The sequence below is a fragment of the Mustelus asterias genome, chromosome 10, assembly GCF_964213995.1.
Source record: "Mustelus asterias chromosome 10, sMusAst1.hap1.1, whole genome shotgun sequence".
Lineage (NCBI taxonomy): Eukaryota > Metazoa > Chordata > Chondrichthyes > Carcharhiniformes > Triakidae > Mustelus > Mustelus asterias.
In genome coordinates, this window is record NC_135810.1 from 49,859,109 (window position 1) to 49,883,300 (window position 24,192).

Consider the following 24,192-nt stretch of genomic DNA (forward strand, 5'->3'; position numbering starts at 1 on the left):
CCTTGTAATTGCATAAATTGGGTATGGGTGTGGAGGGACAAGTGTCAGTCATTTATTAGGAAAGTCAACACCACAATGTCACAGCAAGGATGATTACATTGGAGAAAGTGTGTAGGATGATGTTGGTGGCATCTTATGTATAATACCTAGCAATCCGCATAAATAACAAAGCCTGTTTTGTTGGCTCATCTGACTCCAATCCTTGGTGCCCCATCCTACTTAGCACACCACTATAATTTTTTTTATCCTGAGCCTTTGTATCATCCCCAGTTCCTGCTTTTATTCCATCCTGTAAGAAGTCTAACAACACCAGGTTAAAGTCCAACAGCTTTATTTGGTAGCAAAAGCCACTGGCTTTCGGAACAGGCTGTTCCTTCGTCAGGTGGGTGGGAGTTCTGATCACAAACAGGGCACAAAGACACAAACTCAATTTACATGAATAATGATTGGAATGTGAGTCTTTACAGCTAATCAAGTCTTAAAGGTACAGACAATGTGAGTGGAGAGAGCATTAAGCACAGGTTAAAGAGATGTGTATTGTCTCCAGACAGGACAGCCAGTGAGATTTTGCACATCCAGGCAAGTTGTGGGGGTTACAGATAGTGTGACATTAACCCAATATCCCGGTTGAGGCCGTCCTCATGTGTGCGGAACCTGGCTATCAGTCTCTGCTCAGCGGCTCTGCGCTGTCGTGTGTCGTGAAGAACACTTGCCCTTGGAGAACACTTTCCCGAAAATCAGAGGCCGAATGCCCGTGACCGCTGAAGTCACCCTCCCAATGCTGTGCATTTGTTTTCCCAATCCACAAATTTGACCATTTCTTCCCCTATCCTTCCTTCCCCTGGAAATTGCCCAACATATCTTCAATGGCACCCCATGAACACTTTTTGCATGTCGAATCCCAACATCCTATTCCTTGCAGTCCATCTCTTCAGATCTCCCACTCCATATTGCAATCACCTCTGCTGACATGTTGCATCTCCCATCACTGCCAAACTGCACTGCTTTCATGGACCTCATCATGCTCCTGGATTCTGACTTCACTCTTTATTGCACCTACTATTATCAGACCCTGGTAAATTCTCCATGCTCCCAAACATTAAGACTGTCTCTTCCAGCATTCCATCATACTGCAACTGAGCGCCTGGTTCTTCCTCTGGAGCCACAATTCCTGATGTTCATACTTAACGTTTCCAGATATCACCAGCCTTTATGTCTCCTTTCACTCTGCAGCACTGTGACATATTCTATTTGCAACCTGGAGCTCTGTTCCTTTGGCTATTTGAAACAGTTTGTGATAGAATAAATTACATAGTTAAGTCATTAAATTATTAAAAAGTGTGAATTTAAATTGCCAGATATGGGCATAATCACAAAAATTATCCTCAAAATATCAGCAGTGTTTTGAAAATAAGCTGCAGTTCATCTTATTCAATTGCTCCAAATCAATGACCCTGAAAATGTATTGTTTTTTGAATAGCATTTGGCAGCATATGGCGTGACTTCCTGTGAGCAATAATAATAATCTCAAACACAAAAAAAATGGCTTTTGAGTTGGGTGAGTAGCAGGATTTGATTGCGAGGGATTAGGGTAGTATTCTATCTGAAATGGGAAAAATGTGGCCCTCTTTTGCATCAATTGTTAAGTCAATTAGGTAATCTGAACAGATCAATATGAAGCTGAAAGTCAGTATCAGGCTATGTTGTTGCAAAAATGAAGGATTTTGGTTTGGTCTGTTAGGTTTTGTTTAGTTTATCACAAGGCATTGTTTTCAAACCAGCTACAGTGAAGAGTCAGTATTCCAACTTGGATTACTGTGAGGACCAAATAGTCTGTTTTCTTCCTGAAAAAAGAAAGATAGGGCCTTATTACAACAAAATGTGTGCAAATGGATTTAGTCAGAGTCATAGAGGTTTACAGCATGGAAACAGGCCCTTCGGCCCAACTTGTCCATGCCACCTTTTTTTTTTAAAAACCCCTAGGCTAATCCCAATTGCCCGCATTTGGCCCATATCCCTCTACACCCACCGTACCCATGTAACTATCTAAATGCTTTTTAAAAGATAAAATTGTACCCGCCTCTACTACTATCTCTGGCAGTTTGTTCCAGACACTCACCATCCTGTGTGAGAAAAAATTGCCCCTCTGGACATTTTTGTATCTCTCCCCTCTCACCTTAAACCTATGCCCTCTAGTTTTAGACTCCCCTACCTTTGGGAAAAGATATTGACTATCAAGCTGATCTATGCCCCTCATTATTTTATAGACCTCCAAGGTCATCCCTTAGCCTCCTACGCTCCAGAGAAAAAAGTCCCAGTCTATCCAGCCTCTCCCTATAACTCAATCCATCAAGTCCCAGTAGCATCCTAGTAAATCTTTTCTGCACTCTTTCTAGTTTAATAATATCCTTTCTGTAATAGGGTGACCAGAATTGCACACAGTATTCCAAGTGTGGCCTTACCAATGTCTTGTACAACTTCAACAAGACGTCCCAACTCCTGTATTCAATGTTCTGACCGATGAAACCAAGCATGCCGAATGCCTTCTTCACCACTCTGTCCACCTGTGACTCCACTTTTAAAGGAGCTATGAACATGTACCCCTAGATCGCTTTGTTCTGTAACTCTCCCCAACACCCGACCATTAACTGAGTAAGTCCTCGGTTTAAAATCCTCTTTGTTTAATGCCTCTCCCTCAGTCCACTGAGCTGTCCTCCCTCAGCCTCAACACTGATGGAGTCTTCATTTGACTTGAATCTCTATCTTGATTCACTTTGCTTGTTGTACTACTGACTTTACTGCTCTCCTCAAACCACTCCTTCTGTATGAACTTACCCATATTTAGTCATTGGCCTCATCATCCCAGGTTGCCTTTCTCCCATGATCTCACAGCGCAAGTCATCACCAACCACTTGTATTGCTCATCATACTCATCCTCTATCCATGCCCAACTTGAGAAAATCTCTACTCCCAAGTCATGCAAAACTGCACATTCATACTAAGAATCTGATCTTTGGCCTACCATTCACCTATGATTATTCTGCAACTATCAATCTGCTTACCTATTCCCTCTCTCTACATTTGAGATCTTTGTTCCCAGTAAAGCCATTGTACTCCCCCACCTTAGTCGTCCCCTGATCTGGTCTCCATCTTTACTCCCTGTGTCCAAGGGGTCCAAAGCTGAATTTATCTGGTACACAGTTATTTTAGTGATCCATCAAGATTTTGCTGGACCATGTCAAGTGCTATCAAGCCACATTTTTATCTGCCGAATTAGATTACTATTCCAGGATCACCCTGAGAGCAAATGACCAATGGCTTCCAGTATCAACTGTCTGCTCTTGCTTACACCACCACTGCCCCCACACCCCCCTCAGCTTTAATAACAAATCAAATAGCTTGTGGACTAGATGTCTTTTCTTCTTGCCCATCAAACCCAACCTCTCAAAGTTCCTCCCTAATCAAGGCCTGAACCCTTCTCTCCCCAACCACCCCCCCCCCCCATATGTTCTCAGCTTAAATAGCCCATGAAACTTGCCCCAGTCATCACAACACTTTTGAGGGGGATGAACTAACTTTTCTCCATAAAAGCAAAAATTGAAAGAACTTGCATTTATAACTAAGTTGTTTTAAAGTGCTTATATATTTCCCTACTCACTGGCTTACCCAAAGCAGCTGGCTAATTTTGAGATCTCGAGAAATGGCAACTTCCTTCATCTTGATATTTTGAACTTGTGCAATATTAAATAAGCACAAGTGGCTCATTAATGTCAAGTATCAATGCAGTTCAGTTTACTACAGATACTATGCACCTGGGAAAATTCTATTACGCAATCCTTGGCTGAACAATATTCTTGAGCACGTATGGCTAATTTGTTTTTTTTAATCTGGGGGTGTGATTCTTGTCTGTGCCCTTACCTCTGGTGTTATGGATAGGGAGGGGCACATTGAACTCTTATTTTCCTCTCCACTTGTCTGTAAGCAGATATTTTTTAATTTTTGAAATAGACTCTGGCATTTCCCCTCGAACCTTCTGTTCGAGGAGTCAGTTTGAAAGTGACTCAGCAAACTCTACGTTTAAATCAGAAGTATTGGTTATCCAGGCATTCTAGTCTGGAGGAATAGCGGACACATACGCACGCAAGAGGGACAGCAAAGAGGATTACAAGGAGTAACTTAAAATAAAAACCCTAAAGATAGTCAGAGTCCAGTGAGTGTTTCTGCACGAAATAGTTAAAATTCAGGTGGGTTCAGCTGAAAGCAGGACTTGCTGAATTCCTTCAAGGTTGGTGATGACACAGCAAAATGAAGTTGGTATTCAGAGACTTGGTCCACTCTACAGGGAATGACAGGAATCTGCCAGAGAACCAGGATTCGAGGAGGTCTTTGTTGTCAGCCTGAAATCCTGCTTGAGTGTTGACAGGCTAAATGTTCGCTCTACACTGCCTGGGAGTCCAGCAATACAACGTGAAAACTTTCCAAAAGCCAAAGGTACCTAGGTCATGTGTTGTCCATTGAGGAGTCAGTTTCAGCTTAACAATCAGTTTTATGTCTCTGTCACAATCCATTGTTCACCTCAGACAGTGGCTATTAGCACCTCTAAGTATAATGAGTTTTGAGGGCTCCTTGTCCAGACTGGGGATACAGCCACCTTCTGCTTCCTTGTTTAGTTAAATAATAGGTCCACACAATGTTAGGTGCAAGATTCCACAAAGATGAAAGGTGATCTTTGTCTTGTAATTACTGTTGGAAGTTTCTAGAACTGCAGCTAACTTGAAAATCACGTGACCCGCAGCAACCATGTTTTTGGTCCAGCAAAATCTATTTTTAAATGGAGAGGAAGTAAAGATTGATTTAAACAGTTTATGATCTCATTTATTATGGACATGACACTCGAGAATATTTTTCGTAAATCATTCTAATTTTGGTTTAATTGCAACATTGACTAATACCAGCTGCACAGTAATTTGAATACAATCTGGTGCAGCAAATTGGCATGTTCAGTAAATGAACATTGTGGCTGGGTTCCATAGAAGCAGGAAAGAAGTTGGAAATGCGTGATATTCTCCAAAGGCTAACACAAATATAGACAGGTGGCTTTCTGTTACCTGATAACTTAAGAGATCAGATTATGAACTGTGCAAGAGAAAAATCAAATGTTTGCTTTAAGTTATTAGTATCATCTGCTATAGTTGAATGTGAATATTATGAATTGCATCACACACCTGCTCATCGTTAGTTTTGCCAATTAGGTGGAAGATCCTTAATGTAGTAAGATATTGGATTTTGTCTGGACTGAGGGAGGAGACTTGGAGACATAATTGAAATTATTTTGATGTATTTGTTGGTGAGCACTTGTTACGTTAATAGTTCTTCTCATGTTGATGGATCAGAAAATAAAATATCTGGTCTTGCAGGTTCTGACGCTTCAAGTACACATCCAAGTGATATTTAAATGTGATGGAAGTTTCTGCCTGTATCAGCCATTTAGGCAGGGAATTCCACACCCCGAGGGTGAAAAAATACCCCTTTGTAATTACAATATATTTGTTACATAAAATAAGACCATTCCAGACCCCCTCAATTTTATACATTTCAAATAAATCTCCACTCAGCCTCTTCCATTCAAAGGGAAACCCCAGCCTATCCAATCTTGACCATTCCTGGTACCCTCTTATGGTCACATTGCTCCTCTACATTACTCCTCTTTCATGGTGCCTGATCAGTGTTTTATACAGCACTAGCATACACTCCCAATTCTTATACTCTATGCCTTTCTCAATAAAAGGAAAGTATCCCATATGCTTTCTAAATTATATTTACAACCTGTCGAACCTTCAGGGATCTGTGGCTGCACAGTCCAAGGTCCCTCTGCTCCTTTGTATATCTCAGTAATCAAACATTTATTGTATATCTCCTTGCTTTGTTTTCCATCTTAAAATGCATTGCCTCGCACTTTTCTGCATTGAATTCCATTTGTACTTTTATGTATGCCTGTTGAGCTGTTCATGTGATCTAAGCTTTCTTCCACACTATCACTAGGTGGCCAATTTTGATACTACCTGCAATCTTTTGAATCATGCAACTTGCATTTAAATCTATATTATTGATGCATACCACAAAACAATACAAGAATTCTAAGCCCTTTAACGTTTCCTTTCCCACTATGTCCATTCCATTCAATGTTCCACACTCTTCCTTAACTAAAATGTCTGCATTGTGAAAACAGATGCTAAGTATGCATCAAGAGCCATAGGCACGTCTTCTGCCTCTACATACAAGTTACATTTTGGTCTCCAATTGGCCATTGATGCAAAAGACATAGCTGAAGGATTATTTGCAATGTTCAGTACCATTTGCAACTCCTCAGATGCAATCCATGTCCATAAGCTGCAAGACCTGGATAACATTAGAGCCGGAGTTTCTAATTGGCAAGTAGCGTTCGCACCACACAGCTGCTTGGCAATGACCATCTCCAGCAAGAGAAAATCTAATACTTAACACTCAGTGACCTCACTCACTATCCATCATCAACATCCTGGGGGGGTTACCATTGATCAGAAACTGAACTGGATTAATCACATAAATACTATAGCAACAAAAACAGGTCAGAGACTAGGAATAACTCACCCCGACTCCTCGGACCCTGTCCATCATCTCCAAGGCACAGATTTTATTATTTATTAGGCACAAATAAGGCTTACATTAACACTGCAATGAAGTTACTGTGAAATTCCCCCTATTCGCCACACTCTGGCGCCTGTTCGGGTCAATGCACCAATCAACACGTCTTTCAGACTGTGGGAGGAAACTGGAGCACCCAGCGAAAACACATGCAGACACAGGGAGAATGCTTGACAGTGACCCAAGCCGGGAATCGAACCCGGGTCCCTGGCGCTGTGAGGCAGCAGTGCTAACCAGTGTGCCACCGTGTCACCCCATCCAGTTTCCTGGATGAGTGCAGTTTCAACAACATTAAAGCAGCTCAACTCCATTCAGAACAAAACTGCCACTTGATCAGCACCCTGTCCACCATATTAAAGTTGCGTTCTCTCCACCACAAACAAACAATGGCAGCTGTGTGTTACATCTACTAGATGCAATGCTGCAACTCAGAGTTGTTTTAACAACTCCCAAATCCATCACCTCTATCACTCAGAAGGGCAAGGGCAGCAGATCCAATAGTGGTATATCCTCCGGTGGGGTAATCTTACGCAGAAAAGTCCAACCTTAAGTGCCCAACCAGCAATCCTGCCAACATATTCTTACCACTTCCATGACAAACCTAACATGTGCCTGGCTTGGAAGTGGCTGGACCTTTAAATCCAGATTTACAGCAGCCAGTGTCATAACAAAGGGCCATGGCCCCCTGGCATCAGACTCTCGAACACTCAACAGAATGCCTTCGGAATGTGCTATTCTGCACAGTTCTCACCCAGCTGATTCAGATGGTCAGGCCATTGGGACATGGGCCAAAGAATGTTCGAGGCTGCAGTAAAATTTTTCTTTGGACTCATCTGTAGCTTCCAGTGTTGGGGCATATGTGGAAGACTATAACGCACTCGTTCTGGGCTATGATGACATCAAGGATCATGAGCCATTCATATATCTTGCAAGGGGAGTCTCTGAGATGGCCAACTAGATCATTTTTAATAGCAAAGCCAACCCTGTGTAGATGATGATCTTCTTCTTGTTTACTTTTCCAGAAGAAGGGGTAACCTGCCATAGCGTTCCTTGAGCTGGCCTTCCCCTGCCCACTGGGACTTATTTAAGGCGGCGATGTCAATGTCAAAACACCTGAGCTCCTTGGCAACAATAGCAGAACACTGTTCAGTCTGTCGCAGTTGGGGTTGTCCATCAGGGTCCTGAATTCCATTTTAGAAGGATGGAGGATGCCTGTGCACGAGTTCTTGTAACGTGGGCTACACACCAGCTACCTCAAAGGCTTGATCCAGCGGCAAGGGGGTCCAAGACGACTGAAGGCAAAGCTCCATTATATGGGCCTAGGATGTACCAGCACTGTGGTGAACCATAGTTGGTTACCACTATGAGTGCTGAGCCATGGATGGTCAGCACTATGGGGTTTGTAGATATGTTACTGTAATTACTGTTGGTGTTAGGGTTGGGCTGTTCGACCTGTTGATATTGTTCTGTGGTACACTCCAGTTGGCTCCGCCTACTAGGGGAAGTATAAAGGTCATTGCACTGCCTGAAGACCCTTTAGTCTGGGATTGTATTGTATATAGTGTGCTCCATTCTTGTCAGTAATAAAAGCCTTTATTTCCCGGGTACATTCTAGCCTCCCATTTGAATTAATCGCGCATCAATTTTATTACTGACAAAATTTTGAAAACCATGGAGCAAATGCTGAAACCCGATCGGCTTACACTAGATCCACGTGCGGCAGGAGCGTCAAACACTTTCGACCATTGGTTAAAGTGTTTTCAAGACTACATCGATGCCTCAACGGCCATTCAAAACGACGACGATAGACTGCGGGTCGTCCACGCGAGGGTAAGCGACACCGTATACTTAGCAATCCGCGATGCCCAAGACTACAAAGGGGCCATCGAACTACTTAAGAAGCGGTACAACAAACCGCCAAACGAGATCCATGCTCGACACCTTCTAGCCACTCGACGGCGGCAGCCCGGCGAAACGACAGAACAGTACCTGGGTGAACTCCAGCAGCTAGCCAGAGCCTGCAACTGCAAGTCAGTGTCGGCGGCCCAGTATACGAGCGACTTGATCCGCGATGCGTTCGTGGCGGGAATCGGCTCGTCGTACATTCGCCTCCGGCTGTTAGAGCAAGGTACCCGAGACCTCACTAAGACAGTAGAATTGGCTGACGCTATGGAGACGGCCTCCAGAAGCCTAGAAACGTACCCCACCGACCATGTGGGAACATCATGGCAAGTGCAGCCACCGACTCTGCTTTATTCAGCGACCCCGAAAAACTGCGCGATTGTGTTCCCAACCTCAGACCTGACGACGGCGGCACCTCCAGGAGGCCCGCGGTGTTACTTCTGTGGATTGGCGAAGCACCCTCGGCAACGATGTCCAGCCAGAACGGTATTGTGCTCTGCATGCGGAAAGAAAGGGCATTATGCCAAAGTCTGCAGGACCAAAGCACCCTCCAAACATAGCAGTGCGGAGTGTGATTCTCCTGAGCCTGTCTCCTTGTCTCCAGCGTCTTCGAGGTCCTCCACCACGTGCGATTCCAGAGCGCCGCCATTCCTGACGACGGAGATGCAAGACATGTGCGACCTGCAGGGGCCGCCACTTTTAGTGACACCGACCACGTGCGATCCATGGGCGCAGCCATTTTGGTCGGCACCGACCGCGGACGACCAGCAGGGGTCATCATCATCAACCATCTCAGCTGCCTGCAGCGGCTACCAAGATCCGACGGTGGCGTCAATCATCCTGGACCAGGCCAAGCCTCACAGGCTCGACAAGTCCATGATGGACATAGAGGTAAACGGACGCCAAATTCATTGTTTGTTTGACAGCGGGAGCACGGAGAGTTTCATTCACCCTGACACCGTGAAACGGTGCGGTCTCCGAGTACAGACTGTCAGACAGACAATTTCGATGGCGTCGAGGTCCCGGTCTGTTACCATGCTAGGGAGCTGCATGGTCAATTTGACGGTGCGGGGCACAGTTTACGAGAACTTCAGGCTCCTTGTGTTACCGCACCTTTGCGCTCCGATGCTCCTGGGACTAGACTTTATGGTCCACCTGAGGAGTGTAACCCTGCAGTACGATGGGCCACTCCCTCCACTTTCAGTGGGAGCACAGCAGCCTCCAAATTGCCCAGCGTGCTCCACGTGTAGCCTCTGGACACTCAGAATCACCCCACCATCCTTATTCGAGAATCTAGTGCCAGGCTGCAAGCCCATCGCAACCAAGAGCAGGCGTTACAGCGCTGAGGATCGGATCTTTATTCGATCTGAGGTTCAGCGGCTCCTCAAGGAAGGGATCATCCAACCCAGCTCTAGTCCCTGGAGAGCGCAAGTAGTGGTGGTTAAAACCGGACACAAACCCCGGATGGTCATAGACTATAGTCAGACCATTAATAGATACACGCAGCTGGATGCGTATCCTCTCCCGCGCATATCTGACATGGTCAACCAGATTGCGCAGTACCGGGTGTTCTCCACCATTGACTTGAAGTCAGCTTACCACCAGCTCCCCATTCGCCCAGAGGACCGAAAATACACGGCCTTTGAGGCGGATGGTCGCCTTTATCACTTTTTAAGGGTTCCCTTTGGCGTCACGAATGGGGTCTCGGTCTTCCAGCGTGCAATGGACCGAATGGTGGACCAGAACGGGCTGCGGGCTACCTTCCCGTACCTGGATAACGTCACTATCTGCGGCCATGACCAGCAGGACCACGATGCCAACCTCCTTAGATTTTTACGCACTGCGTCTCGCCTGAATCTGACCTACAACAGGGAGAAGTGCGTATTTCGCAAGCGCCGTTTAGCAATTCTCGGATACGTGGTGGAAAACGGGGTCCTTGGCCCTGATCCAGACCGTATGCGTCCCCTACTGGAACTTCCCCTGCCCACTAGCATCAAAGCACTGAGAAGATGCTTAGGCTTCTTCTCTTACTATGCACAGTGGGTTCCCAATTATGCGGACAAAGCCCGTCCGCTCATCAAGTCTACCTCCTTTCCCCTAGCAACAGAGGCTCACTTAGCCTTTGAAGGGATAAAAGCCGACATCGCGAAAGCCACGATGCACGCTGTTGATGAGTCCATCCCCTTTCAGGTGGAGAGTGATGCATCAGATTTCGCCTTGGCTGCCACACTTAACCAGGCGGGCAGGCCCGTCGCCTTTTTCTCTCGCACCCTCCAAGGCCCCAAAATTCGACACTCTGCGGTGGAAAAGGAGGTCCAGGCCATTGTGGAGGCCGTTCGGCATTGGCGCCATTACTTGGTGGGAAAACGATTCACCCTGCTCACAGACCAGCGGTCCGTGGCGTTCATTTTCAACAACACGTTACGGGGCAAAATCAAAAATGATAAAATCTTGAGGTGGAGAATCGAACTCTCCACCTACAATTATGATATCATGTACCGTCCAGGGAAGCTCAATGAGCCCTCAGACGCCCTGTCGCGTGGAACATGTGCAAGTGTGCAGGAGAATCGATTACAGGCCCTCCACAATGACCTCTGCCATCCAGGGGTCACTCAGCTCTTCCATTTCATAAAGGCCCAGAATCTACCCTACTCGGTGGAGGATGTCAGGTCCATAACCCGAAGCTGCCAGGTATGTGCTGAATGCAAACCGCACTTCTACCGACCTGACAGGGCACACCTCATTAAAGCCACTCGCCCTTTTGAAAGACTGAGTGTGGACTTTAAGGGCCCCCTTCCTTCGACAGATCAGAATGTGTACTTCTTCAATGTGATTGATGAGTACTCACGATTCCCTTTTGTCATTCCCTGTTCTGATACGACCACTGCCACGGTCATTAAAGCATTACGGGATCTTTTCACCCTGTTCGGTTACCCCAGCTATATCCACAGTGATAGGGGCTCGTCATTCATGAGTGACGACTTGAAGCAATACCTGCCCTCAAAAGGGATTGTCTCAAGTAGAACTACGAGTTACAACCCTCGGGGTAACGGACAGGTTGAACGAGAAAATGCTACAGTCTGGAAGGCTGTCTTACTGGCGTTGAGGTCTAAAGGTCTTCCAGTCTCCCGTTGGCAAGAGGTACTCTCTGATGCGCTCCATTCTATCCACTCACTCCTATGTACGGCAACCAACGCTACTCCACATGAGAGGATGTTTTCCTTCCCTAGGAAGTCTTCCTCTGGGACCTCATTACCGTCTTGGTTGACGCACTCAAGACCTGTCCTCCTGCAGCGGCATGTTAGGACCCGCAAGTCCGACCCTTTGGTTGAACAGGTCCATCTCCTCCACGCCAACCCTCAATATGCCTATGTGGCATATCCTGACGGGCGAGAGGACACGGTCTCTATTAGAGATCTGGCGCCAGCAGGGGACTTGGTAACCCGACGCTCCCACACCCCCAGTTAGGGACCCCCCGACCCTTATCTCCCCTCCTGACACGGTGCGGGCAGTATCGGGACCACCACTTACTCCCGTGTACAGCTTTCCTGAGTCCAGGAGATTGTCACCACCTCGAGGTGTGCTCGAGTCCAGCAGATTGTCGCCACCTCGTGGTCCACCTGTCCGTGAGGAACTAGAGGAGTCACTGGACACCGCCTTGGAGAGAAGGTCACCACGGTCACCAGAACCAGCGTTACCGCCAGTGTTGAGGAGGTCGCAGAGACGGTGCGGTCCTCCAATACGACTGATTATATGAACAGTTGTTCTGTTGGGTTTTTTTGCCCCACCGGCCTTTGTTTTTAAAGGAGGGGTGAATGTGGTGAACCATAGTTGGTTACCACTATGAGTGCTGAGCCATGGATGGTCAGCACTATGGGGTTTGTAGATATGTTACTGTAATTACTGTTGGTGTTAGGGTTGGGCTGTTCTACCTGTTGATATTGTTCTGTGGTACACTCCAGTTGGCTCCGCCTACCAGGGGAAGTATAAAGGTCACTGCACTGCCTGAAGACCCTTTAGTCTGGGATTGTATTGTATATAGTGTGTTCCATTCTTGTCAGTAATAAAAGCCTTTATTTCCCGGGTACATTCTAGCCTCCCGTGTGAATTAATCGCGCATCAAGCACACAAACTCCAACTATCCATCTCTCACCTTCTAAAAGGACCTCTCTCCCTGGGATTCATAAAATGCAATATGGCTGCCTTCGTCACTGAAATCACACTCTTTACATCCCGCTCTCTGCATGGATGTCTCGCTCTTTACAGCCCTGCTCTCCTTACTGAGGTCTCGCTCTTAACATCCTCTCCTGTCTAAGTTCTCACTCATTATACCCCACTTAGGTGAGGTTTCACTCTTTGTGCACAGCAGCTTGAAGAGTGGCAAATGTAGCCCCACAATTTCAAGAGGAGGGAGGGAGAAAATAAAGAGAGTTATTGACTGGTTAGCCTATCAAAAGTAGGGACACCAGTGTCCATTATAAAGGACGCGATAACAGGATACTTAGAAAATACCAATGGGATTAGACAAAGTCGACATGGATTTATGAATGGGAAGTAATGTTTGACAAATCCACTGGAGCTTTTTGAGGATGTAACTAGTAGTTGGAGAAGCATCTGTGCTTATCAAGTGAATATACTGTATTTGGATTTTTAGAAAACTTTTGATAAATTTTCACATAAAAGAGGTTAATGGGCAAAATTAAAGCACGCGGGGCTGGGAAGAATACATTGCCAGGGATTGAGAATTGGTTAGCAGATAGGAAACAGAGTAGGAATAAATGAGCCTTTTTCAAAGTGGCAGGTGGTGACCACAGGGATCAGTGCCCCAGGTATTCACAATATACATCAATGATTGGGATAAAGATATATTTTAAAAAGGATATACTTGCCATAGAGGGAGTGTAGCACAAGTTCACCAGACTGATTCCTGGGATGGCATGATTGTCACACGAGGAAAGATTGGGTCACCTGAGTCTGTATTCACTTAAATTTAGAAGAATGAGTGAGGATCTAATTGAAACGTATAAAATTCTGACAGGATGTAAGACTGGAAGCGGGGATGTTATTTCCACTGGCTGAAGTGACCTAGAACAAGAGGTTACAGCCTCAGGATATGGAGTCGGCCATTTAGGTTTGAAATGAGGAGAAACCTCTTCACTCAGTGGGATATGAACCTGTGGAGACCAAGTCGCTGAATATACTTACAAAGGAAATAGATTTCTAGATCTAAAGGTGTCAAGGTGTATGGGGAGAGAGTGAGAGTATGATGTTGCGATTGGGGATCAGCCATGAACATACTGAATGATGCAGTAGGCTCCAAGGATCAAATGGCTTACTCCTGCTCCTATTTTCTATTTATCTAAATTTCTGCACCGCTGCCCTCGCTGAACTCTCAGTCTTTACACACCTCTCTCCTCGCTGACTTCTCCTCTTTGCATTCTGATCAAAGGAGAATTGAAGGCATTTGCCTTTCAAACAAAACGAAATGTACTAAACTGGTATCAAACAACATGTTCACAAATTTGATCATTTTGTAAAGAGAAAAATTTAGTAAGTCAGTGGGATGTAATTGGAGATCAAGTGTGCATACTTCAAGTTAGAGTCACAAAGAAAAATGCAATTCAAAACAGAAAATCTGGCCACAGAGCATCATGATAACCTGTTCACACATTATACGGCTTCTCTCCTCCAAATGGCTATCAATATAAATGACCAATGTCTATTCAACAAGTCTCCATTCGAAAGTACTATTCCTGATCAGTTCAGTGCTCTATAATGGACTGTTTGGGAAATTGATTATTATTGAAACATAAACTACATTTAAGATTGAAATAGGAGAATCTACATTTCACTTCAAAGGGATAAGAGTGTCAAATTAAATTGTCAGGACATCCCAAAGCACTTTAGAGCCACTGGAGTGCCCTGTAAGAATAGCTAGCCATCTTCAATTACATCCTGCTGTCATGTCATCTATTATTTGCAAAATAAAACCCAAACCAGATTTAACAAAGACCAATTCTTGTCATTTGAAATTCATATAGTTTTCTTTGGAGTACAATTTATGAATAAAATATTCACTGAAATGTATGGCATTATCAGCTCCTTGTTATTTCAACACAATTAATACATTGTATTTCTTTAAAGATGAACTACAGCAGTTGGAGAAAATTGTATTTATAGGTTCTAAATTACTAATACATAAATGTTAGCTATCTGTAGTTGCTTATCCAACAGGTTATTTTTGATCAAATCAGAAGAAAAGGTGATGAATATGATCCAAATGCAAGAACATTTCTCAAAACATTGAAAAATCCCACCATGACAGCTGGTAGAATTTGAATTCAATCAATAAATTTGGAATCAAAATCTAGTCTCAGTAATAGGGACCATGAAACCATCATGGATTGTCGTAAAAACCCAACTGGTTCACTAATGCCCTTTCTGGAATGAAATCCCCTGCCCTTACTGGTCTGGCCTACTTGTGATTCCAGACTCATAGCAATCTGGCTGACTTTTAAATGCCTGTTGAAATGGCCTTGTGAACCACTCAGTTGTATCAAACTCCAACAAAGTCCAAAAGAAATTGAAGCAGATGGACCACCAGGCATCAGGGTTAGGGCACACCTCGCCCTGTCAACTTCTCGAAGTCCTCCTTAACATCAAAGGCATGCCAAAATCGGAAGAGCTGTCCCACAGACTTGTCAAGCAACAGGTTGACAGCCACACTCACCAAATTATACATTACAGACAATACCCCAGGGACCACTATCATCATCACTGGGTATGTCCTGTCCCACTGGAAAGACGAACCCAGCAGAAGTGCCAGCACTGTAGTATAGAATCCAAAGGGAGTTGCCCTGGACTCCACTGACTCCACGCGTCATGAAGTTTTATGGCACATGTCAAACACAGGCAAGGAAATACCCTGATTACCACCTACTGCCACCCACCCCCATTCGACTGACAAATCAGTACTCCTCCATATTGAACACCAAAAGGAAGAAGCACAGAGAATGGCAAGGACACAGAATGTAAATCTGAGTGAGGCACTTCCAATGTCCATCACCAAGAGTAGCTCGGTCGCACCATTACCAAATGAGCTGATTCAGTGTGCAGTAGGAGATGAGGAAACCAACAAAATGGATACCTGACCTCGTCCTCACCAATCTACCCATCGCAGATGCATCTGTCCATGACAATATTGATAGAAGTGACAGCTCCATGGTGTTACGAAGTTGGATAGACTAATTGTAGATGGGAGGTAGGAAGTTAAAAATTGGTGTTTGTAAAATTGTAAAATGCTAGGGAACGCATTGTGGTCCCATTAAAAGGTGGTGTTTTTTCTGTGCTTAGAGATTTAAAATGCAAGGACAGAGAGCCCAAGTTGAAACATTAGTATTGAAAGGCCAAGCAGCAGTTTTTACCAAGACAACAGGCTTTTGAATTTAGCCAATTTGAATCAAGCACTTAGATACAAAAACCTATTAAATTTAAATCTGATGGTTTTGACCACCGAGAACCAATCCTATTGTGGGGAATATTGATATTTCATCACTGGTATAAAAGAAGGGGGCAGTGGAAGAAAGAGAAGACAGCAACTGTCACCTGCCAGAGCGAACAGCTCTCAACTCTCGAGAGAGAATTGCCGGCTCTCAGTTTCATCTCGGTCTTAGAAAAAGCACCATCGAGATAGCAAAGGTACCAAAGAAGAAAGAAGTTCCAGACAGAAGAATCAACAGTGAAAGCCCAGAATATTTCTGAAGACAAAACCTGGTTGTAATTTGAGAGACTAAATTCTATTTTTGTTCAAGAATGAGAATTGTATTTATTTGAACAGCATACCATTAGAATCTTGTTTTATTCAGAAATAGTTAATAGAAGGGATTTATTCGGTTTGTTAATAGTTTAGTTAATTTCACCACTGTTAGATAAATAAATTGTTACGTGTTGATTTTAGAGCGAGTGTCAGATTTCTTTTCCTTTAACTACTAGAAGTTGCTGAAAAGCAGGTCACACCACTTCACACACATTTTTCACAGATTATAGGGCGAGGTACTCCTCTTTAGGTGTTTCGGTGTTAGTTCTCGGAGGGAGGGGATCCACCCCTGCTTTATAAAAACAGCTCGTGGAGACAAAGTCTTGTCTTCACACCTCGGACAGCTTTCATTGTGTTGCATGGCACTACCACCATGCTAAGCGGGATAGATTTTGAACAGAACTAACACCTCAAAACTGGGCATCCATGAGGCAGTGTCAGCCATCAGCGACAGCAGAATTGTATTCAACCCAGAATATCTCCTGTTATACCATGGCCGTCAAGCTGGGTGATCAACCCTGGTTCAATGGAAAATGGAGAAGGGCATGCTAGGGACAGCACCAAGCAAACTTAAAAATCAGGTGGCAATCTGGTGAACCGATAACACAGGTATACTTGCATTCCAAATAGCAGGAACAGCATGCATTAGACAGAGCTAAGTGATCCCACAATCAACAGACCAGAGCTAAGCTCTGCAGTCCTACCACACCCACTCATGAATGGCAACAGACAATTAACCAGAGGAGGTGGCTCCACAATAATGGGGGAGCCGAGCACATCAGTTGAAAAGACAATGTTGAAGCATTTGCAACTTGGCATTGCACCTGCACAAATTCATACACTACGTTACTCAATTGTGTGGTGGGATGCATGTTTCTTTTGGGGCGGCACGGTAGCACAGTGGTTAGCACTGCTGCTTCACAGCTCCAGGGTTCAATTCCCGGCTTGGGTCACTGTCTGTGTGGAGTTTGCACATTCTCCTCGTGTCTGCGTAGGTTTCCTCCCACAGTCCAAAGATGTGCGGGTTAGGTTGATTGGCCATGCTAAAATTGCCCCTTAGTCTCCTGAGATGCGTAGGTTAGAGGGATTAGCGGGTAAATATGTAGGGATAAGGGGGTAGGGCCTGGGTGGGATTGTGGTCAGTGCAGACTCGATGGGCCAAATGGCCTCTTTCTGCACTGTAGCGTTTCTATGATTCTTCTTCTATGATTCTTTTTGGACTGGCAGCGGCATCCTATTGGTGGAAAACGCCAGTCATGTAACCACTGCATAGTAGCATCAAGAAATGGCTTGCTTAACCTGTTGCTGAAACTTTTGAGGTACCTTGGCTTTCCAGGGTCCATCCCAACTATTGGCTGATCACGTTCCTCCAGCAGGTGGAGTGCAGACCATACTCAGCCAGGCGGCAGGTGGAATATGCAGAAGAAAATGTTTACTGCAGAATGTGATTCTGTGATTAGGTATCACTTATTCAACATACTTTCTTTTTGTTTAATACCCACAACCCCTAACATAGTTAGGATGTTACAGAAACCCACTGGGCAAAATTACAGCTAGCGTGAAAATGGGAGAGTTGCTGACCTGTTTATCCGGCAAGTTTTCACTCCCAATTTTATGCACTTAGGGCGAATTTTACCACTGCTTTACGTTCATTTTGCGGCAGGAAAATGCCATAAAATCGAGCATAAAGCGGCTAGTACAAATGGCACCGATTTTTGCAACCGGCACAATTTTATGACACCCGGATTTCCGGCACGGTCAGCCTCTCACCAGAGATGATTAGAGTACATTGTTGAAATAGAGAATCAGCCATGATCATGTTGAATGCAGGAGTAGGCTCGATGGGCCAAATTGCCGCCGCCTCCTCCCTTTTTTCCATGTTTCTACATAAATGCATTTTAAATATTTTAGCTGACATGTTGGAATGATTAGGTGGCCCAAGATAGAAAATAGAATGACATGTTGATCTTGATGTACCTTTCATGTTTTCTGTAACAAAACAAATATTGCATTTCTTTTCCATGTTTTAAATGTCTAAAAACAATTTTGTATATTAAACTAACAGCAATGTAGAACAGTGCATTATGAAAGAAAATAATAGTACTAATATATAGCAATTACAATCAAACTGTTAAGTATCTACAGTTGTTAACGCAGATCAGAAAGCCTAAGTTGCATACTAGAGATTGGCAAATGATTGGTTAGTAATACCCACAAGAACATTTTCACTAGCTTTTAAAGTCTGTGCAACTTCAGAGGTGAAGAAGTTCATCAAATGTAAACACAATTTCAGAGAATACATTAACTCACTGTGACAGTAGATGGCAACGGTCTCAACAGTTAAAAATACAGCCTTAACTGTTGGTTCCCACCAGGTAGTGCTGAGCCAGGGTCTGGCCAGTACTATGAGTCTGTATATATGTTACTGTTGGGGTTAGGGTTGGGCTGTTCTCCATGCTACTGTTGGGGTTAGGGTTGGGCTGTTCTACCTGTAATATAGTTCTTATGGTACATCCCAGTCGGGCTCCGCCTCCTGGGAGAGGTATAAAGGTCACTGCTCTGTCTGGGACCCTTTAGTCTGGGATCGTGTATTATATATGGTAGCTCTATTGTTGTCGTCAATAAAAGCCTTTATTTCCCTGAGTACCTCTCGCCTCGTGAGTTATATCGCGCATCAATTTTATTGACTACAATTGAACTCTCTTCGTTGAAAAAAAAAACGACACAGAGAACATGGAGCAAATGCTTAAACCCGAACGGCTCATGTTGGACCCACGTGCGGCGGGCGCCTCGAACACCTTCGACCACTGGTTGAAATGCTTTCAGGATTACCTCGAAGCCTCCGCAGCGGTCACCACCGACGCCGACAGACTCCGGGTCCTCCACGCGAGGGTAAGCGACGCTGTATATTTAGCGATCCGTGGGGCCACCGACTACAAAGGGGCCCTCGAGCTTCTTAAGAAGCGCTACATTAAACCACCGAACGAGATGCATGCTCGATATCTCTTCGCCACTCGACGGCGGCAGCCCGGCGAAACGACGGAACAGTACGCGTGCGAGCTCCTACAGCTAGCCAGGGGCTGTAACTGCAAAGCAGTGTCGGCAGACCAGAACATGAACGACCTCACTCAAGATGCGTTTGTGGCAGGAATCGGCTCGTCTTACATCCGCCTTCGGCTGTTGGAGCAAGGTAATCTCGATCTCACTAAGTCCATAGAACTAGCGGATGCGCTAGAAACAGCCTCCAAAAGTCTGGCGACGTACCCCGACGACCAGGTGGAGACAGCGTGGCAGGGGCAGTCACAGACCCCACTTCATTCAGCGGGACCGAAAAACTGCGCGATTGCGTTCCCACCCTCGGGCCTGACGACGGCAGCAACTCCAGGCGGCCCGCGGTGTTACTTCTGTGGGGGAGTGAAGCACCCTCGGCAGCGATGTCCCGCTAAAGCGGTGCTGTGCTCTGCCTGTGGCAAGAAGGGGCATTATTCGAAGGTATGCCGATCCAAACTTCCATCCAGGAACAGCAGTGCGGCGTGTGACTCCCCGGAGCCGGTTTCCTCGTCGTCGGCATCGTCAAGGGCTTCTTCCACGTGCGAGGCCAGGACGTCGTCATTCCAGACGACGGAGTCGCAAGAGACGCGCGACCACCAGGGGCCGCTGGTTTTGGCGCCATCGCCCACGTGCGACCTATGGGGGCAGCCATTTTGGTCGGCACCGACCGCGAATGACCAGCAGGGGTCGTCATCATCCATCTCAGCTGCCTGCAGTGGCGCCCACGAACCAACGGTGGCGTCGATCATCCTGGACCAGGCAAAGCCTCACAGACTCAACAAGTCCATGATGGACATACAGGTAAACAAACGCACGATTTATTGTCTGTTTGACAGCGGGAGCACGGAGAGCTTCATTCACCCAGACGCCGTGAAGCGGTGTGGCCTCCGGATTCAGCCTGTCAAGCAGACAATTTCGATGGCGTCAAGGTCCCGGTCTGTCACCGTGCTAGGGAGTTGCGTGGTAAATCTGACGGTGCAGGACACGGTTTACAAGAGCTTCAAGCTCCTGGTGTTACCGCACCTTTGCGCGCCGATACTCCTAGGACTAAATTTCATGGTCCACTTGAAGAGTGTAACCCTACAGTACGGTGGGCCACTCCCTCCGCTTTTAATGGGAGACTCGCAGCCTCTAAATTGCCCAACGCGCTCCATCTGTAGCCTCTCGACGCTTAAGATTACCACACCCTCTTTATTCCAGAATCTCGTGCCAGGCTGCAAGCCCATCGCGACTAAGAGCAGGCGTTACAGCGCTGAGGATCGGATCTTCATTCGATCTGAGGTTCAGCGGCTCCTCAAGGAAGGGATCATACAACCTCGCGCTAGTCCTTGGAGAGCGCAGGTCATGGTGGTCAAGAGTGGGAACAAACCCCGGATGGTCATAGACTATAGTCAATAAAATTGATGCGCGATATAACTCCATACGCTCACTCCTGTGTACGGCAACCAACGCTACTCCCCATGAGGGACTGTTTTCATTCCCTCGGAAGTCTTCCTCTGGGACCTCATTACCGTCTTGGTTGACGTACTCAGGACCTGTCCTCCTGCGGCGACATGTTAGGACCCGTAAGTCCGACCCTTTGGTTGAACAGGTCCATGTCCTCCACGCCAACCCTCAGTATGCCTATGTGGCATACCCTGACGGGCGAGAGGACACGGTCTCGATTCGAGACCTGGCGCCAGCTGGGGGCTTGGAAACCCCTGTCGCTCCCATACCTCCTGTTAGAGACCCCCCAACTATTGTTTCCCCTCCTGACACGGCGCGGGTAGCATCGGGACCATCACTTAACCCTTTCACTCCCGTGTACAGCTTGCCTGAGTCCAGGAGATGGTCGCCACTTCAAGGCGTGCCCGAGTTCAGCAGATTGTCACCACCTCGGGGTCTACCGGCCCGTGAGACATTGGAGGAGCCATTGGACACCACCTTGGGGAGAACGCCACCGCGAGTGCCTACACCTGTGTCATCGCCGGTGTTGAGGTCACAACGACGGTGCGGTCCCCCAGACCGTCTGAACTTATAGACTGATGAACAATTGTTCTGTGTTTGTACCCTGCCGGCCTTTGTTTTCAAAGGAGGGGTGAATGTGGTGAACCATTGTTGGTTCCCACCAAGTAGTGCTGAGCCAGGGTCTGGCCAGTACTATGAGTCTGTATATATGTTACTGTTGGGGTTAGGGTTGGGCTGTTCTACATGTTACTGTTGGGGTTAGGGTTGGGCTGTTCTACCTGTAATATAGTTCTTATGGTACATCCCAGTCGGGCTCCGCCTCCTGGGAGAGGTATAAAGGTCACTGCTCTGTCTGGGACCCTTTAGTCTGGGATCGTGTATTATATATGGTAGCTCTATTGTTGTAGTCAATAAAAGCCTTTATTTCCCCGAGTACCTCTAGCCTCGTGAGTTATATCGCGCATCAACCTCCAAGCAACATTTGTACAATCAATTCACTCATGTTCTATAGAGAAGTAATGCATTTCCCAATGTTGGAAATTAGGAACAAGGACAGAAAATACTGGAAACACTCTGCAAGTCGGTGACCATTTGACGAAGACAAAGGTTACAATAGCATGAAAGTCATTAAAGAGGTATACATCTGAAACCTGCAGATGCTGACTACCCTGCCAAATGGTAGCAACATTTCCTGCTTGTTTCGTTGAAATTCATGTTCATCCCCCCTAACCTATGCATCTTAGGACACCAAGGGGCAATTTAACACAATCAATTCACCTAACCTGCACATCTTTGCACTGTGGGAGGAAACCAGAGCACCCAGAGGAAACTCACAAAGACATGGGGAGAATGTGCAAACTCCACAGTCACCCAAGGCCAGAATTGAACCCAGGTCCCTGGCGCTGTGAAGCAGCAATGCTAACCATTGTGCTAATAAGCTGCCCACCATGGATCCAAGAACTGTTAACCCATCTTTTACAGCCTCAAACCCAGAAACATGCTTTCCTTCTGCAGAAATTGAATGTATTTTCGGCATTTTTTCCAAAAGAGACTTGTCTCATGGAAGTTAAAGACTCAGCAAAAGCACCTGCCACTGGTACACCTCAGGTTACATAAATTTGTCCCCTCTCTTGAAACGCTCAAAACAGCCTGAACTTATTTAAATAATTTATTTGTAGCTTCCTTTAATTTTGATTTCTCAGAGGCCCTCGCTTTGTCCTGAATTATAGCTGTGCTGAAAAGGAATTTGCCACTGGGATTGATCTTCAATTCAAATGGCCATTCAGTGTGCTCTATTCTCACCACCACATGGCTGTACAAACTTTGAAGGAATTAGACTCTGATCACTGAGCTTAGTTATCTCTTGAGTTTTCCTAATAGTATGCACTGTGGATTCAGGCAAGTTCATGTAATTAACATCAATTACATGCTCACCTTGCTCAAGATATCCAAGTACATTAGATTAACTCCAAATTAATAGTTTTCCTTTTAGTGACCAGGGGAGTTGAAGAATAATGTTGCTTAGACTCGATTCGGCTAAATTTTAACAGAGCACTCATATCACAGTAACATACAAGTTCACAGTTAATGTTAAACAAAACTTCAAATAGTTCTAGTGAAAATGAAGCATCTATAAAGTGATGCATAACATTCACAGAATTAGTTTTTATGTAGCGTTATCACAGTAAATAGTTTGGACACGGTTTTTAATGCAGGTGCAGAGCTTGGAATCACAAACACTGTTCCCAATTCAGTGCAATGCACATATACACAATAAACTGCAGATGTATGTCATAAGCACAAAAATCGTGTTAAATTGAAATGAAAGGCCATGTTGTTTAAGTAAATTTATCATTTTGTTTTCTGTGTTGAAAAGGAAAGATGTCAGAAAGCACTTAAAACAGGAGATATCATTCAATGTATCATCAAAACGTTGTTGCACATCTAGTAGAACCGTAACTTTGGTTCGAAGGAAGTAAACAAAACATTCTATGCAAGTAACAGCCCACAAGGTTACGAAAAAAAACTTACCATCATCTTTTCAAAGAGTAAAATAACTTCCTGCTCTGGCAACTGCTTTGAGGAACCTTTATCTTCTGGCAATTGTGTAGGCCAGTCACGACTGGAAAATTGTGCCTGCTTAAGATTTGGTCTGCCCCGTCTGCTGCCTGTAACTCGGATGCTGGCAAACCTGTCCAGCTGCAAAAAGTTAAAAAAATTTACAACCAGGTCAATTTGTACATTCTAGTAATTAGAAACAAAACTTTAGATTAAAAACATACACAAATCAACAATAAGTTTAAAAAATACGATTCCTCCAATATTTCTACTGTCTTATCAGAGTGACTTAGAAATATTACAATGGAAACATGTTTCACAATAACTGGTGTACTTGTTGTGCATCATCCAGGGAGGTTACAAATATACCTCATGGCTCAAGATTAATGAAGGCCTCAAACAACTTCAGCACTACTGGCACAATCAAATTATGACAGTGTCCCTTATACCAGAAATAAAATGTTTTGGCAATTCAATTACAAAATATTTATTTGCCACTAATTTTCACTATGCTCCTGAATCCCATTTAGTTCCTGACCAAATAGTCCACCTAAAATTAAAAAAACTCATTAAGTAATACACCGTGTGAAGAAACTCATGTCATATTATTCCTTTGCACACCACATGGCAAAGCTAACTCGCCGGAGCAAGATTGTCAAATAAATACTGGTTTGTATCAAAAGCAATCTCAGATATAAAAATACAACATCTTGCAGCAAAACTATTATGGAATA

The 24,192-nt window shown here is 45.2% G+C and overlaps 1 protein-coding gene across 1 annotated transcript in view; it reads right to left on the reverse strand.

Annotated features, from left to right (window-relative positions):
- The window catches only part of LOC144500017 (protein diaphanous homolog 3-like), a 606,420-nt gene that overhangs the window by 554,072 nt on the left and 28,156 nt on the right, over window positions 1–24,192 (reverse strand). Inside the window, exon 3 of the mRNA XM_078222760.1 lies at window positions 23,432–23,599. Within this exon, the coding sequence (XP_078078886.1) occupies window positions 23,432–23,599 (168 nt within the window). The remainder of the gene's footprint in view (window positions 1–23,431; window positions 23,600–24,192) is intronic.